This window comes from Parus major, chromosome 19 (assembly GCF_001522545.3).
Source record: "Parus major isolate Abel chromosome 19, Parus_major1.1, whole genome shotgun sequence".
In the NCBI taxonomy this organism is placed as follows: Eukaryota; Metazoa; Chordata; class Aves; order Passeriformes; family Paridae; genus Parus; species Parus major.
The window spans coordinates 2,333,825-2,350,408 of NC_031787.1; the positions used below are offsets into that span (position 1 = coordinate 2,333,825).

Genomic DNA, 16,584 nt, shown 5'->3' on the forward strand with positions numbered 1-16,584 from the left:
TTTTGATTGATACAAGAAGGGAAGGAAGGGCAGGAAGAGCTGGCGGTGCTTCCTGTAAAAAAGAAGAGACCCCTACTTAGCCGGGATTTAACAGGGAACGCAGCAAAGAGAACTTGACAACTCCAAGGGATGGTGGCCAGGCTGAGGTGGTGATCATCACTTGGCCTTTATCACTTCCTGCTGTTCCCTGCCAGAGTCATGCCTGGGGTGACATTGCACGGACATATAAAGGAGCAGGGACATAAAATCATTTAGGTTGGAAAACCCCTCTGAGCTCATCGAGTACAACCATTCCCCCAGCACTGACAAGGCCACCACTAACTCATTTCCCCAGGTGTTAATTCTACACATCTGTTAAATCCCTCCAGAGATTGTGACTCCACCGCTGCCCTTTTGATGAGGAAATTTTCCATGATATCAAATCCAAACCTCCCCTGGTGCTACTTGAGGCTGTTTTCTCTTTTCCTGTCCCTTATTCCCTGGGAGCAGGGCCTGACCTCCACCTGGCTGCACACTCCTGTCAAGGAGTTGTGGGATGTGAGAAGGTTCCTCCTGAACCTCCTTTTCCCCAGCTCCCTCAGCCACTCCTCATCAGATTTGTGCTCTAGACCCTTTCCAGCTCTGCTGCCCTTCTCTGTACATGTTCTAGCACCTGTCTAGTGCCTGTGCCCTGAAACTGCATCCCGAATTTAGACAGGAGTGGAAGTGCTTTGCACAGGAGCTATAACTCTGTGTACTTTACTACCCCACATCAAGGGGTAGCCCAGGATAATTTGCACATCAGATGCTATGCTGAAGGCCCCAGGGTACAAAGAAAGAGAGGAGGTTCCCACCCAGCAGCAATCCCCAGATTTGCTGCTGTGATGCTGCTCTGTTTTGCCTGCAGGGGACCAAAAAAGCAGAGGAGAGATAGAAATGAAGGAGGTGCAGGCACCAAAGCAGAGAAGAATAGAGCTGAGGTCAACTGAGCATCATCCAGAACATGAGATTTGACAGTCCTGTCTTCAGCAAGATGATCCAGGAGGCAGCTGTAGGCATCCTCATTTTTCATCTTGGAAAGGGGAAGCCAAAGTAAGAAGTGAAATGGCTGGTCCAAGCCAAAAATAGAACCTGAAGCACCTGACTTCAACGCCTCTGCTTCAACTGTTAGTTCACTGTATTTCCCTGACATTTTCCTGCATCCAAGTTCAAGTCATTGCTTTGCAGTTCTGAATATACAAGAAATTTTGTCTCCTCTCTAATCTGTAGTTGCCTAGGGAGACAGTATGGCACCAGGAGAAGAGCTAGATGAGAAGGTACCTATTGAATCAGGCTTGGACTCCAACACAACTTCTCACTTCTCCATCCTCCACCCCTGATTTGCCAGCTCAGTCAGTTCCAATCCTTTGGTCCAAGTCTCTTTCCTTATCCAAATGGGGGTAGAGCAATAATGGAGACCTCTCTTTGTAAGACTAACAAGAAGCATTATATGCAGACATGCATTTGGTAGGGAGGAGTGTAAATTTCAAGCTGTTCTGAAAAAAAAAAAAACAACTTCTTTAATATTTTTAGGTGCTTCAGGGTAGGATTTCAAATCAGGAATTGCTTAGAAGTTAAATTTCATTTTTGATCAATTGTACAATTTTATGCTTAATCTTATATACACTAATTTGTTCTTAGTACAAATAACTTTCACATAAATGTGTAAATTACAGCCCTGTGTCTACATGATGACAAAGAAGGCCAGCAGGTCTGGCATTATATTTTGCCTGCCAATAATCTGTGGTACACACAGCAGGTCTGGGAGGAGAATAAGGCCCACTGGCTTCAATATGAAGAAGCTAGAAAAAAGTTCACAGCTCTTACAGTCATTTCTTAAATCCTTTTGACAAATCTGCCTCCCTGATTAAACTTTCTCAGGGGAATTTCCAGGGAGAGCAAGAAAGCTCATCCAGGGACAGAGGTCTGGCAGTGAGTTGGTTGAAGTGCCTGTAGACTTCTATTTGTGTCTTCTATCAAGTGCTCTCCTACAAAGCTGCGCCTCAGCTTTTGTTGTACCTACTTGTCACAAAGCTTCAGGATGACTATAAATGTTGAAATGCCATCATCCCACAGATGCTACTACTCCCAAAAACCATTTATTTATTCCCAGGGGCTTGTGTGCAGGCAGAGAACCCTACACTGATATCTCAGACATAGGAGAGCACAGGAGACACTAAAGTTTCGGCCTACAAAGATGTGAGGACTTACTAATTTTACACAGGTGAGCAGAATAATGACTTTAGTTAAACCATTATGTGTGGAGAGCTGGTATGTGATCTCTGACATCTCTGGGCTATCACATTTGCCTGATAATACTCTCTACTACCCTCTTGTTTTCTGTGAGATTATATAGATCTTGTTTTGAAAAGTGGCTTCTCACAGACAGGCAAAACTGTCTCCACCTGACTGATCCATTACTGTGATTTGACAAGTATTTGCATTACCTGTTGGGATCTCTAAAAATCTTCACTGCTGTTTTCTTTTAAATTATTCTGACAGAAGCATTACACAGACAATGTAATGTAAAAACCAAGGGAATACTCATGCCTGCATCTAGGGAAAGAAAAAGAGAAATCATTTTGTGTTTTGCTGTTAGCTATAGTGTTTAAATACAGACAAAATGTTCAAGTACCATTCAATTTTTTTCACCAGCATCAGGAGCTCTCTGCAAAGAGTTGAGACACTCCTCACATACCAGTAAGTTACCCACCCTAATGCCCCAATCCCTCACTTGATCCCCAAAGGCAGCAACCTTTTAAAGATGACAGTTCACATAAAGGCCAGGTGTAGGGGCAAGACCCCAAATGCCAACAAGGGCTTCAGAATTGAATCCCTTCTTTCTTTTCCCTACCACAGGCCTAGAAATCCCTGCCTATGTACTGTGGGAACTGAGTGGTGGCAGGAGTTATATTTGAAAATATTGCAAAGCTTCATTAGTGTCAACTTTCAGTAATGTGAGATTTCCAATGCCTCAAAGGTGCAGCTGCAATGACAGCGTGAGCTCTTACTGTTCACACAGGCTGACACTATAAAGAGCCTTCTGCATCTGGGGGCAGAAAACAAAATTCCAGCATAGGTGGGAGGAACAAGATTAAAGCAGTGATCTAAAGAAAAGCTGTTTTTTTCCTTTGATTACAGAGCTGCTGAAAGACCTTATCTTGAGGATCAGTGGCTGCTTTAGGCCTTACTCATTCTAGGCCAAGACTAAAGTTCAGAAACTTCTTATAAACAGTCTTGAAATTAAAATTAAGGTCTTGCATGGCTGCAATGATTCAGCCAAGTGCAGACATGTTTTCAGACATTTGTTATCTGACCCAGAGCCACCACAGAGCCTCTAATATCTACCAGATTCTGTTGTATCTAGATAGGTGAGAGAAACCTCTCATCTTCTGACATTTATATCCAAGCCAACTGTCTAGGCTTTCTCTATAATGAGTGCAGAGGAACAGGCACTGGGGTAGAATTCCCCTCATCCTACTGCAGACACCTAAAATGGATTAATTGCTCTCCAATGATGCTCCCTTCCCTCCATAAATTAAAGAGATATTTAAGAACTAGCCAAATGAGATATTTAAACTTAAGTGATGAGAATCCCACTCATTTCCCTTCCAGAAACGCTCAGCACAGCTGATGGTGCTTATTTGGGTACACATAGCTCAGATGTGTGTTGGGTACACTCTTGTCTGAAGGCCTCACTTTGTTCTGTTTCACTGCAAGAAATGAGACTGTTGGCCAGGATTCAACGTGGGCAAGATCTGGCTCCAGGAGACTTTAGGGGAGCACACGTGGCTTGTGCAGTGTGCTGGAAAGTGCTTTGTGAAAGGCTTTCTACCAGCTGACTTCTCTGAGTTCCTGTATATTTCTTAACATAAAAGGAAGTGTGGGTAGAAATATGTTGAAGGATCATGGCAGTTCTCATTAATTATGAAGATCAAGAGGAGCTCTTGCTGCTTTTTTTAGTATATTTCCTATACTGAAATTAGTGCATTAGCTGTTACTTAAACTCCAACCATCAGTATAATTTAATCATCAGCACAGTCTAGTTCCTGTTGTTCTACATTTTCAAGTAAACTACCTTGCTGCAGTAGCAATGATTCCAAGGAATGTGGGACAGCACTCCACACAGATACAAAACAGTAAGATGGATCACGCTGCATGATGGAAGAAATATGCCATTTTCACAAACACAAAGCCTGTTTCCTGCCCATGAGCCCAAAGGCAAGTGGATGTTCAGAGAAATTCAGCATCCATTAAGTGGAGGCCTTCTGAAATTCTGTCCTCTGATACCACGTTTGTCCAAATTCCCTATGCAAGTTCACACTAACAGTGGAGAACTTGGAATAGCTATTTTATTAAGACAGTAGATTATAGTCAGTCTTTTGTGTGAAGATGAAGCCCCTCTTTACAGATGAAGTAAATGAGTCAAAGAGAGACGAAATAATATCTGTGAACATATCTGTTCATTCAGCTGAAATCTGAAATCTCTTGGATGTCACGGGTGACCTGTGCAGCTTTAACCCAGGTGTCCATACTCCCTCTACTGACTAAAGCTGTAACCATGCAGCTGGACTTGGGCTGGACACTCGTTGCTCTCTATTATGTACTAAAAGAAGAAAAAGAAAGGAAATTTCAGTCACATTTTCAGTCTTAAGCATCCAAGGGGCAGGAGAGTAGGACTGGCTAGTCACTGCTGCTGCATCCTTTTCTTGTAACCTAATGTAAATGTCTCAACACATGCACAAAAATCATTAATAAAGCTTCTCTGGCTTAAAACGGCACTTAAAACCCATTCTTTTAAATATTTTCAGATGCTTCTAGACAAGAATTGTAAATATATGCAACTTTAGAGTCTCCCAGTAGCAAGAGGCTGAACTTGATCTTTCCAGCTGCTCTGTCACCATGACCTGGGCCTTGTCTCACTCCCAGCACTATGAATTTCCTAACTGCAGATGTTGATGACATGCTGCTTAAAATTCTGTGTGGCATCATGAAAAAAAAAGCTTTAAAGATGCTTAATGAAAATGTAAAAAGCAATGAGATGCTACAAATAAAAGTGCTCAGGTAACAGTAGGCAGGCGTCATGTTGTATTTACCCAAAGTGTGCTGGTGAGCTCTGCAGCTCTTGGAGATGCACAAGAGTAAGGATGAGGCAGTGGGTGGGGAAATGAACAGGAACTTGGCTGTGTGCTGGTGAAGAGAAAATGTGGAACCTCAGCCATAACACTTAGCAAGAAATTTTAAAGGGTACCCATAAAATGAGCTCAGCATAACTGTAACCCCAGGGCCATTGCATGGATAAACACACAAAGAATGGACAGGGCTTGAGATGCTAAAAGATACAAGGACAAGTTGATACCTGCGTGTACTGACAGCATCATCCCATTTTGCTCTAGAGCTCAAGCACAGCAGCTCTGCAGGAATCAGGGCTCCTGTCAGTCTTGGGTTCAGACATGTCAGGCCCAGGAAACCTCCTCATACAGTGATGCCCTATTTCATGAAGCTCCAGCCCAGCCTCCCTTCTAACAGCCCCATCATTACTTTCACTCCCACTATTTGTTCTGGCTCTGCTCTCTGCTTTCAGCCCCAGTGACCACAAGATAGAATGGTTGGTAGCCTGAGAATTGATTCCACTCTCTCCAGCCTGGCTGTGTGAAAGGGAGAGAGTGCAAAGAGGGCACTGCAGACTCCACACGTACCTGGCAGCGAGGTCCTCTCTGCTCTGTGACCTACCTGTGTCTGGGAAAGAGCTGAAGCTTTAACAGCAGCAGTGGAGGCAGTGATGGACAGCCCAAGGAGCTCTGCACTTCTCCTAATACTGCAATTTAAGGTCTTGACCTTCTAGAGCTGCAGAACAACATGCATGAGTGTTAGTCCAAACAGTAACAGTAAGCTGAACTCACAGATTTAACCCAATAGCAAAACAAGCTTGAACACTGAAGAGGATCACTCCCATGGCTGAATAAACCATTAGCAAAAAGCCTTTCTCTGTGCTCTGTACTGATTACAAGTACTTAGTAAGCTTTTCTGTACATCTTTTGGGGTGTGAGGGAGAAAGGTCTGAAAGAATAATCTTAAATTCAGGAGTATTCTCCTTTCAGGATAACACAGTACATCTGCATACACGTGTATTTAGGCATTGTTGATGGCACATCAGAAGTTCTGCTATTTCAGCATTGAATTTGGAATTCATTTAACTCTGGATGTATCCTGTGATCTCAACTGGGCTACAATAAGAACGATTTGGATTTTGGGACATTATGGGTTTTAAAACTAAGCTCACATTTGCCTGTTTACCTGCCACATATCCCTATCAACACTGTGCCTTCAACAAATATTTGTTTTGTGTTTGATAAACCACTGTGAGAAGCTCCTGCCTATGCTGGGGCTGCAGCTCTTAGGAGACTATGCTCAAAACCACTTCATTTCAACTGTTAGCAGAAACATATCACAAAATCTGTCATCAGGCTCTCTGCAACGATTCTTATCATTCGCCTTTCTTATTGTCCTTTGAGTGCTTATCACCAGCAATTCTACACATAGAGTGGTAGAATTAATGCTAGCCAGGAAAATATCTTATCTAGAAGCTGGTACTTCCTAAGAGCAGAACTACTGTTTAATTTGGCAGGAAATCAAAGCATATCCAGGGTGCTGCGCTGACAGGCTGCTATGACCAACAGTATTTCACTGTCTCTTGTTGGGTTCTGATGAGCACTGCAGAAAATTAAATCCAAAAACAAGAGTAAAAGAGTGAGATTGAGCATTACAGGAACGGTCTGAACACCAAAAAAAAAACAAAAAAACCAACTCTCATCCTCATATGCCATATAATTGTTTTTATAATTGTCTTTTTATAATTTTATAATTGTCTTTACCTCCAACAGAGGTGGTTAATCCACTGTTGATGTTCACTCTGCCAGGCAAGTGAAGGGTGCAGAACACTTCCAATTTTACCCTAACATAACAGTTATCCTACAACCACTAGGAGCCAGTACAGCTGTTATTAATATATTAATATTATATTAATGATATATTAATTACATCACTGTCAAGCCATAGGCAGAACCAGTTTTACAGGCTGAAGGCAAATGCTCATATGTCAACCTCAAAATACCAATAACAGGCACTGACAGTAACACTGGAATACAAATGTTGTGATGAGTAAGAGGAAGTTTCTCCCTCAGGAGCGTCACTGCTCACACTGAGCTGCAAATATGGTCAGTTCTGAGTTCCTGCCTCACACCAATCTTAAATTAGAAACACTTCCCAAGGAAACAGGGCTCAGACTGAAGGACAGATGCTCTGTGCACTGAGCTAACACAAATGTCATTAATTATGTGGAGCATAAACAGAGCTGAAAGATGTACCAAGGCCCCAGTAACTACTGAGGCTGAAAATGAGTACTGATTTTCAAAATGAAAAAAAGAAAAGAAAAAAGTCTTGACTTAGGTGGAAGAGCAACCTTTATTTAACCTGGAAAAAAACCACATTTAGAATCATAGAATCTCAGAATGGTTTGGGTTGGAAAGGATCTTAAAAGCTTTTTCATGCCACCCCCTGCCATGGGGACACTTTCCTGTAGTCAAGATTGCTCCAATCCCATCCGACCTGCCCTTGAACACTTCCAGAACAGGGCAGCCACAACTTCCCTGGACAACCTGTATATATGTGTTCAATAAATAGAGCCAGAATCATCCCCCCCTCTATACCGTCTATAACGAAACTGCTTATAGTATTTTGCAATGCATCTTCTATTGTTTTCATTTTATGGGGGGGGGAGGGCATAGAAGTAGATAAAAGAAGTTTTAAAAAATAACAAAGTGGTTTCTTTAACGCGTTATTGTTGCTATTATCTTAACACGCAGAATGGTAGGAAGTCCACCGAGTCGAAACAGACGAGTCCAAGGCCACCCAGCCGAGCAGCGAGCGGCCTCCCCTCACCAAACAGTCCTTCCCCGGCACAGCACAGCCCAGCCCAGCCTGGGCCTGGCCTGCCGCCTCCCCGCCTCACGGATCATCCACAGGAGCCGGTGCCCGGTTGCAGAGCGCAACCCCCGGCTGCCTCCGCCCCGCCAAAGGCGGGCCCGCAACGCGGCCCTCCCTCCCCTCACGGCGGCGGCGACGGGGAGACGGGAGCGCCAGCTGCGCCGCCATGGAGGTGGATGTGGCGGAGGACGAGAAGGCCGGGCCGTCAGCAGGCGAGAAGCGGGGAGCCACCGAACCCGCGGGGGCCGCGCCCGGCGGCAGCGGCCACTACGAGCTGCCCTGGTGAGCAGGGGCAGCGGGCGAGGCAGCGCGGCCGCCCTGAGCCGCCATGACTCCATGAGGAGCGGGGCGGGGAGCGCGGTGATTGGTGCAGAGCGGGGAGGGAGGCGGGACTATGTGCGGCACAGCCAATGAGGTGAGGGCGGGGCGCTGCTGGCGGGAAGGCGGGGGTTGTGGCGGCTGAGGGGATCGTGGCGGCTGAGGGGATCGTGGCGGCTGAGGGGATCGTGGCGGCTGAGGGGATCGTGGCGGCCGGACACGGCCACAGCCACACTCAGGTATTCACGGCTCTCCCCCGATGTCCACCGCGGTGCAGGAGCTCAGTCTGGCTCGGAATCGGGACTGCCCGCGCCCTGTGCCCTGCCCCGTCTGTTGGCGGGGCTGGGAAGGCAGGAATCACAGAATGGTTTGGATTGGAAGGGACCTTAAAGCCCATCTCGTTCCAGTCTCCTGCCATGGGCAGGGACACCTTCCACTAGGCCAGGTTGCTCCAAGGCCCGTCCAGCCTGGCCTTGGACACTTCCAGAAATCAATAATGAAGAAAACCCCATTGTTTTCCTTTGTAACACAGAGAGAGTCAGCCCTGTGCTGTGTTGACCATGGGACAGACAGGGTGGCTTCTCCCCTCAGGCTGAGGCACCGAATTCCTGTTTGAGTTGAGAAGTTTTTCCCTCCTTTTGCTTTATTTATACCAATGGAAATAAAACCCTTCAGGGTGGTACAGCCCTGGCACAGGTTGCCCAGAGAAGCTGTGGCTGGCCCATCCTTGGAAGTGTTTGAGGCCAGGTTGGACCTGGAGCTACCTGGTCCAGTGGAAGGCGTCCCTTGCCCATGGCAAGGACAAATACAATGGCTTTTAAGGTCCTTTCCAAGCCAAAACATTCTGGGATTCTCTGAGACAATGATTAGTGTTGTGGAATGCTGTGCTAAGCAATGATGGACACCCTGCAGCACCTGCACCGAAGACATGTCCAGCCAGCTTTATCCCTTAAAGTAATCCTCCTTGTCCATCACTCTAAAGCACTATTAAAGTGTTATTAGATGCAGTGAAATGTGTGGAGTTTTACTTTTCCAGGGTGGAAAAATACAGACCCGTGAAACTGTCCGAAATAGTTGGAAATGAAGATACTGTGAGCAGGTTGGAGGTGTGTAGCTGTCCCTGTATCTTTTTGCAGGTTATCGCAAAAAAACATATTTCTGCTTAGATCCACAGGCTAGTAAAAACACTGTTGTATTTTTATATCTGTACTTGAGTATGTGGAAGAAAGCTTCCTGATTTACTTTAAAAATTACAGGTTTTATATGATATTTGAGTGGTGTGTAAGGAAATATGCCTTCTTCAATTGGGATGTTTAAACTGATCATTTGATACAGTTTAGAGAATTTGTAGCTGTTATAATAATACTGTTTCGATTAATAAATATAATTTGTATAACAACAGAAAAAATATAATGGGTTGTTTTGAAAATAAATGTTTGCCATATCAGTTCTTCCCTGAAAGTGTCCAAGTTGATGTTGGATGCAGCTTGGAGCAACCTGGTGTAGTTGAAGGTGTCCCTGCCATGGCAGGGGGTTGGAATGAAATGGGCTTTAAGGTCCCTTCCAATTCTAACTATTCCAGAATTCCATAATTCTATGACAAATTAATCTGTGAACACACTATTTGTTAACAGTAAGATTATACTAGCAAGTATATAATTAAAACAGATGCAAAGGAAAGGCAAGAGTACTAAAGACCTGTGGAATTAAGTGCTTTTAAATATTTCCATATTATTCTAGGGTCTGATTTCTAACAGTTCAATTGAAAAAAACCAAACATACGAAAGCAGCAAGGTTCAAAAAATAAAAATAGGAGGGGGAAAAAAAAGAAGCTTGTTTCTCATGATTAAAATAGAACATAATTGAAACTATTTGTTCATGTTATTTTCTTATATAATTTCTTATTATCATTCTTTCTTAGGTCTTCGCAAAAGAGGGGAATGTACCAAATATTATAATTGCTGTGAGTATTGCTGTGTTGTGCTGTATTTCAGTGCTGGTCCTGGCTTTGAAATCTAGCCAGGGTGGCCTCCCAGTACAGATCAGCTTTGTGCCTGAGTGTACTGGTGAGGGAGATGTTGGTTGTGTGGTCTTGAAGCAGAATACACAGGGAAACAAGTTTAAATCTACCTCAGGTGCCTGCTGAAACACATCCTGTGCTTGGCCCTGCAGCATATCTCCTCTGTTAGGGCAGGATCCTGAGCTCAGGCACAGCTTCCAGGCTGATATTTTCTCTGCAGTTCCTCTGTTTCAGCCTTTTTTCATGACTGAGGAGATTTATAGAGAGCACAGGTCAGAAAATTGCATTAAACTTACCAGCAGTTGTTGCATTGTCACATTTTTAGGGCCCTCCAGGAACAGGTAAAACCACCAGTATCCTGTGTTTGGCTCGTGCTCTGCTTGGTCCTGCATTAAAGGATGCTGTTCTGGAGCTGAATGCCTCAAATGACAGGTGAGAATGAATAAACCTTACCAAATTTTTAATGAAGAAACAAGTTTCCATTAAACCCAGGCCAGTTTGATAGGCTTAATGCTATAGTAAAGCTTAATCTTAAATGCTTCTGCCTTTATTTATTATCCTTTCCTTGTGCCAAACCTAAGTAATTTTGTGGTGGTACTGCAAGTAAGGTTACTGGCTTTGTGTATATTTATATTGCTACTGTTAAATTATTTTCTTCAAAACCCCCAAAACCAAGGATTGTTGGTGTTTGAGTCCAAATCAGCTGGACAGTCTGGTTTAAAGCATGGTTCCACAGCAGCTGTGTTGAAACAGCTGAAGGGACAGGAACAAACAAACAAGCAGTAGAACCAGGAGCACTTAAGCTGCTGTGGCTGCTGAAAAAAAAAAAATCTCTTTTGTATTTTCACCCAACTTACCATGAATCAATTGAATTATCGTTCCAGAGGCATTGATGTTGTAAGAAACAAAATCAAAATGTTTGCCCAGCAAAAGGTCACACTTCCAAAAGGTCGGCATAAAATAATCATCCTTGATGAAGCAGACAGGTATGTTGATTTTTTCTTGACCTCAGCTACTGTGTGAAATGTGCTGCATCTCTCCTGTCTGTAGAGCTCTTGGACAGTATTGAGTGTTTCTATCAAGCTGTTCAAAATAATTTGTTGGGAAATGAATATGGATTGAACAGTGATCTTATGAGAGTACTCACAGCAGGAAGAGATCATTGCTTCAAAATAGATGCTGAATATTGACGTGGAATGCTCTGGATATGAAACAGAGCAGTTTACTGGAAAGATGCCCCATCCCTGGAAATGTCCAGGAGGTTGGAACTGGATGAACTTTAAGGTCCCTTCCAACCCAAACCATTTTGTGATTCTGTGATTCCTTCTCTTTGGAAAGAGTTTGGCTCACATAGAGAATTTTGCTGGGTGAAAATGGGACATTCTCCTCCTCCATATTCTTAGCAGTGTTCTTCAGATTAATGATTTCATTTTGCACGTCATGGATGTCATTTTGCATGTTATGGAGGTCTCAGTGACTACTCAGTGGTTTGTTCACGTGACTAGAAAAAGCTGCTTAGTTTATCAAAACAGAATATTACAAAGCTTAATACCAGTGAACTCTGAAGCTTGTATGAAAATAGTTCTTAAGCTGCACCTATGAGTGGGTGAAGGGAAAAACCTCTCCTAACTCCTGGTTTCCCTTAGCATGACAGATGGAGCACAGCAAGCATTGAGAAGAACAATGGAAATTTATTCTAAAACAACACGCTTTGCACTGGCGTGCAATGCCTCTGACAAAATCATAGGTAAGTGCTGCTGTTTTCTGGGTGTTCATGTCATGTTCTCCATGCAGACTTCTCTTAAAAAAATAACATGATAAACATCTATATTCAGAAATCCAGGAGAACAGAGGAAGCTGAGCTTTGTATATGTTTCCACATATCTGGGATATGTGCTACTCCAGTAGCAAATCTGGGCTCAAAGGAAGGACTATATCAATTGTGTGTGCTTAAGGAGAGGCTGAGCTCAACTTGGAGCTTACATGTCCTTTTTCTTTAAAAGACATAAGAATTGTTGGAAGCTGAAATGAAGACATGTGTTTGGTTGTGGGGTTTTTTGAGAAAAAGAGAGAGAAGCTAATTACACATCTCTGTCCTCAGAACCTATTCAGTCTCGCTGTGCAGTGCTGCGTTACACCAAGCTGACAGATGCACAAATACTTGCCAGGCTACTGAAAATTGTTGAGAAAGAGGATGTGCCATATACAGATGATGGACTAGAAGCCATTATTTTCACAGCCCAAGGTGATATGAGACAGGTAAAAGGAGAAAGACAATGAAACAAAGGCGTCTATTTAAAGCAAAAAAACTTCTGAATTGCAGCTCTCAAGGATCTCTTTGTGGAGATGTAAAGCAAAGGAGGATTTAACTTGTAGCCCATGAGTAACTAAACTATTTGGTCTTGTGAGGGTTTAAAATGCTCCTTAAAAGTGAGTTTGTGGGAGGAAATAAAGTCAGCATAAATTTGTGATTTTTTTTCTGTTGTTTAATGGCAAACTGCTTATTTGGCATCATTTCCCGAAGTGCATTTCATCCTGAAGAGGGGAGTGAGAAATAGAGCACTTCAAATAAGGTCTTATTTTTTTCTTTCACAGGCATTGAACAACTTACAGTCCACATACTCTGGATTTGGCTTTATAAACAGTGAGAATGTCTTTAAGGTCAGTAACAGCTGAAGACAGTTTTGTCAGAAGTTTAGCCCTATGGCTGTGTGAGATTCCATTGCTCACATAAGCCTTTCTGCTGGTTTGCAGACAGCCCTGTGTATGTAGCTGTTAGTGTAGCCCATGTGCCTTCTGAAGAAGACATCCCTAATGGCACATGTGAGAGATGTGAGACCTTTGCAGCTCTCTCAAAGCACACAAACCCAATAACTGCTGGGAAATGTCAGTGATAACTTGGGAATCTATTACTTGGGTGTTCTCATTTCATGCTGTTGAGTCTGCCATGACACACTATCTGAAAAGTCAGATTACTTAAAATTTAGACTGTATTATGGAGTATTTCTGATTCAGTCCTTCATAAAAGCTTGGTGAAAATACCAGAAGTTTAATGCAAAGTTTTCTGATATTTTAAGTGTAATATTTCTCTTGGATACAGGTATGTGACGAGCCTCATCCTCTGCTAGTGAAGGAAATGATACAACACTGCATAAATGCAAATATTGACGAAGCATACAAGGTTGGTTTTCATGTCTTGTGTCAGTATTGACAGGTCAATACTGACAATTATTTCTCTACAAAATTCACATTGTGTCTTGTTAAGGGCAATACCATGTAGATGAGTTGATAAACTAAATCCCTTTGGGGCAGGAGTTTGTTCAGATAAACTGACAAGCAAAAAAAAGGAAATTGTAATGAAATTAATTGATAGATGCTTGAGGTTAAATCAGCTAATAAATAGTACCTACAATTTCAGCAATTGTAATTAAATTAAAATACAGCTGTTCCAAAAGTGAATCTTCTTGACCCACCTGGCAGATAAATTGGGATTGTTCTTGCCTGCACAGATTCTTGCCCACCTGTGGCGCCTTGGATACTCTCCAGAAGATGTCATTGGCAATATCTTCCGTGTGTGTAAGACCTTTCAAATGCCAGAATATCTGAAACTGGAGTTTATCAAGGTTAGTACTAACTCAGCTCCTGATGGGACCTTTTGAAGAGGATGTGATCAGGGGAAGCCTCAGGGGTTTCCATTTAAAATTTGTTGTATATTAGCACAAAGAAAGTGCTTCTTGGATCATTGCTGCTTTCTTTCCCACTGCACCATTGGTTTGTCAGTGAGAAGTCACTTGAAGTTTAGCATCTCAACACCCACAGAAGTGCCAAAAGTCACTTTAGTGATCAGCTCAAATTAAAAGCAGATGTCATGCTGAATTTATTAGTTATAGCAAAGCCTCAAATAACTCCTTGAAAGTGTTTTTCAAGTCCATACTTGATTCTAGTCCAATAGATAGTAAAATATTAAATTAACAGAGTTGACAAACAGTAAGCTGGTGATCCAGAATCACTCTTCCTATTTGAAACCTATCCTCATATGCAGGCACCTTGCTTCTTATAAAGAAAGTGGGGGAATACAGGCTTTGATTTTAAAAACACGGCATTTTAGTTGGTTTATAGGAGGAGCTACATCTCTGAGGTACCAGTGACTCAAAGCTGGTCTTTTAGCAGTAAGGGATATGTTCTGTTTAGTCATTCATAAAATACACAGACTGGGAGAGTAAACAGAACACTTGACAATGTCTCTGTCACCAGGAAATTGGGTACACTCACATGAAGATAGCAGAAGGTGTGAACTCCCTTTTACAAATGGCTGGGCTGCTGGCCCGGCTGTGCCAGAAGACTGCAGCCCCTGCAGCCAGTTAGGCACCTCCTCAAGCCTGCTGGGAGAAAACCGGGTTTTGTTGCAAAAATGTTTCATACTTTTTTATTTAGACCAATAAAGCTCTAAAATTTACTTTAATCCACGTAATTGTATGTGTTTTATAACCAGAATAGAAGAGAGGACTGTGACAACCCAGAGCAATTAAGGTCTGTCCTTAAGTGTACTCAGCAAAACTGTTTTTGTCCATGGTATTGAGGTCTAGGCAGGAGATACAAAAATGGAATTCTGTTGTTAGGGATTATACTTCAAGCCTGGTCATGAGTGATCTTACCAAGATGGAAATTTTTTTGCACAAAATACAGCATTTACTGAAGTTAAAATTGAGACACATTGAGCAAGTGCCACTTTGCTCTGTGGGTAGGGAAGATATTTCCACCAAACATACAGGAGAAATATTGCACATTTCTTTATGGTGCCACTATATTTTGGATATTCCTTTTGTAATGTTTAAAAAACTTTACTAAATTCTGGGATGCTCTGCATTTAAGTTCCCTTTACTGTCCCTGCTTGTCCAGGTTAGGTAATGGCAGTTTTCAGCCTGCCAAATGAGCTGGGTGATGTGCCTATCCACAGTGGTGGTGCCAGGGGAAAGGTGAGGAATATGGAGAGTCATGGTTCCTGTTCCTACCTGGTTTCAAAGAGTTTCTTCTCTGCTGTATTCAGTATCTGCATTTCACAGCTCCAGTTTGGAGCAGACTCTCCTCTGGGCTAATCCTTTCTAGCTCTGCGGGGACATAATCACACTCACTTTTCCTAAGAGGAGGACTAGAATTGATCCCAGAGGCCACCAACACCTCCTGCTCTCCAAAGGCATTTGCTCCCCCTCTGAGTGCAGAGCTGCTGCTCTCCAGCACTTAGCACAGACTCCCCAGCTCCATTTTCAGAGCTGCACCAGCCAGAACCACTTTTCTAAAGCATCTTAAATTTGAAAACAGGAAGTGAATTTCTCACTTGACTACCTACCTAATGTGAAGAGAGAGAGGTGGACCCAGGGGAGATGTAAGTCTCCTTGCATTAGGTTCAAACAACACAATGTCTAGCAATTCTGGTTGAGCACCAGAAATCTTTGCACACCTAAAGCCACTCCTGAAAGGACAGTAAGTCAGTGAACACACACATCTGTACTCACTGCAAGGAAAAAACGTGAGGTGAGCAAGACTAATAACAAACATTGATGGGAGTTCCTGGAACAGTCCCTGGATACTTTCCAGTGTAATGAGATGACTGGCTGAGAAGTGGTCCAGAAGCTTTACAAAGCTAAGGATTCACCCCTCACTACAGCTGACTGCTCTGGGGAGCTGCAAAGGGGGATTTGCTCAGTAAGTGAAGGGAAGATTCTCCACATTCAGCTCTGCCCTGCCTGCTTTGGCTCCACAACTTTCAAACTCAGACTCTGGCAATGGAGAAACCTTGTACAAGAAAATCTAGCTGGTGTAATCTGCCTCCCTGCTTAGTCAGGAGAGCAGTAAATCTTGTATTTTCATGTTGTGACCATGCACTGACCTAGTGCCTAGAACTTTCTGGGAGGTCTCCAGCTGGAGCTGTTGCTGTGAGCCAAGGATCTGTCACTGCTGCTAATCTCCTAATCATGAATGGCTCCCTTGGTTGGGAGGTGAATCACCAGTGGGTAACATCACCAGACATCGCTCAGAACGAGCTCACCCTTGCAGTGAGCAATCCAGACTGCAGCACTTCATGGAAAATGGAAGCTTCTTCAGGTGCTGAGGATGAATCCCAACAGTCTCACAGCCCTGTGAGGCACAGGCACAATTCCAATGACAAAAGCACCCCTTGCCTGCCTGGGAGCCTGTGCAGGCCTTTTGCAGAGCATTTGACCATCAGGAAACCTAAGGGTGTG

At 43.3% G+C, this 16,584-nt stretch overlaps 1 protein-coding gene across 1 annotated transcript; it reads left to right on the plus strand.

Annotated features, from left to right (window-relative positions):
- The first annotated feature begins 8,095 nt into the window (after positions 1-8,095).
- On the plus strand, positions 8,096-14,808 carry RFC2 (replication factor C subunit 2). The gene is made up of 11 exons (XM_015646623.3): positions 8,096-8,286; positions 9,359-9,428; positions 10,244-10,285; positions 10,668-10,774; positions 11,227-11,328; positions 11,989-12,089; positions 12,444-12,601; positions 12,938-13,003; positions 13,443-13,523; positions 13,852-13,965; positions 14,597-14,808. Exons 1-11 carry the CDS (start codon positions 8,171-8,173, stop codon positions 14,705-14,707), a joined length of 1,068 nt encoding a protein of 355 aa, XP_015502109.1. The 5' UTR covers positions 8,096-8,170; the 3' UTR covers positions 14,708-14,808.
- Positions 14,809-16,584: the final 1,776 nt, after the last annotated feature.

Bases quoted from the DNA above. Each gene is read 5' to 3' on its own strand.
- RFC2 (XM_015646623.3), top strand. From the start codon at position 8,171: ATGGAGGTGGATGTGGCGGAGGACGAGAAGGCCGGGCCGTCAGCAGGC. The intron at 10,286-10,667 runs GTGAGTATTGCT...TCACATTTTTAG, and splicing joins TACCAAATATTATAATTGCT to GGCCCTCCAGGAACAGGTAA. The intron at 11,329-11,988 runs GTATGTTGATTT...GGTTTCCCTTAG, and splicing joins ATCCTTGATGAAGCAGACAG to CATGACAGATGGAGCACAGC.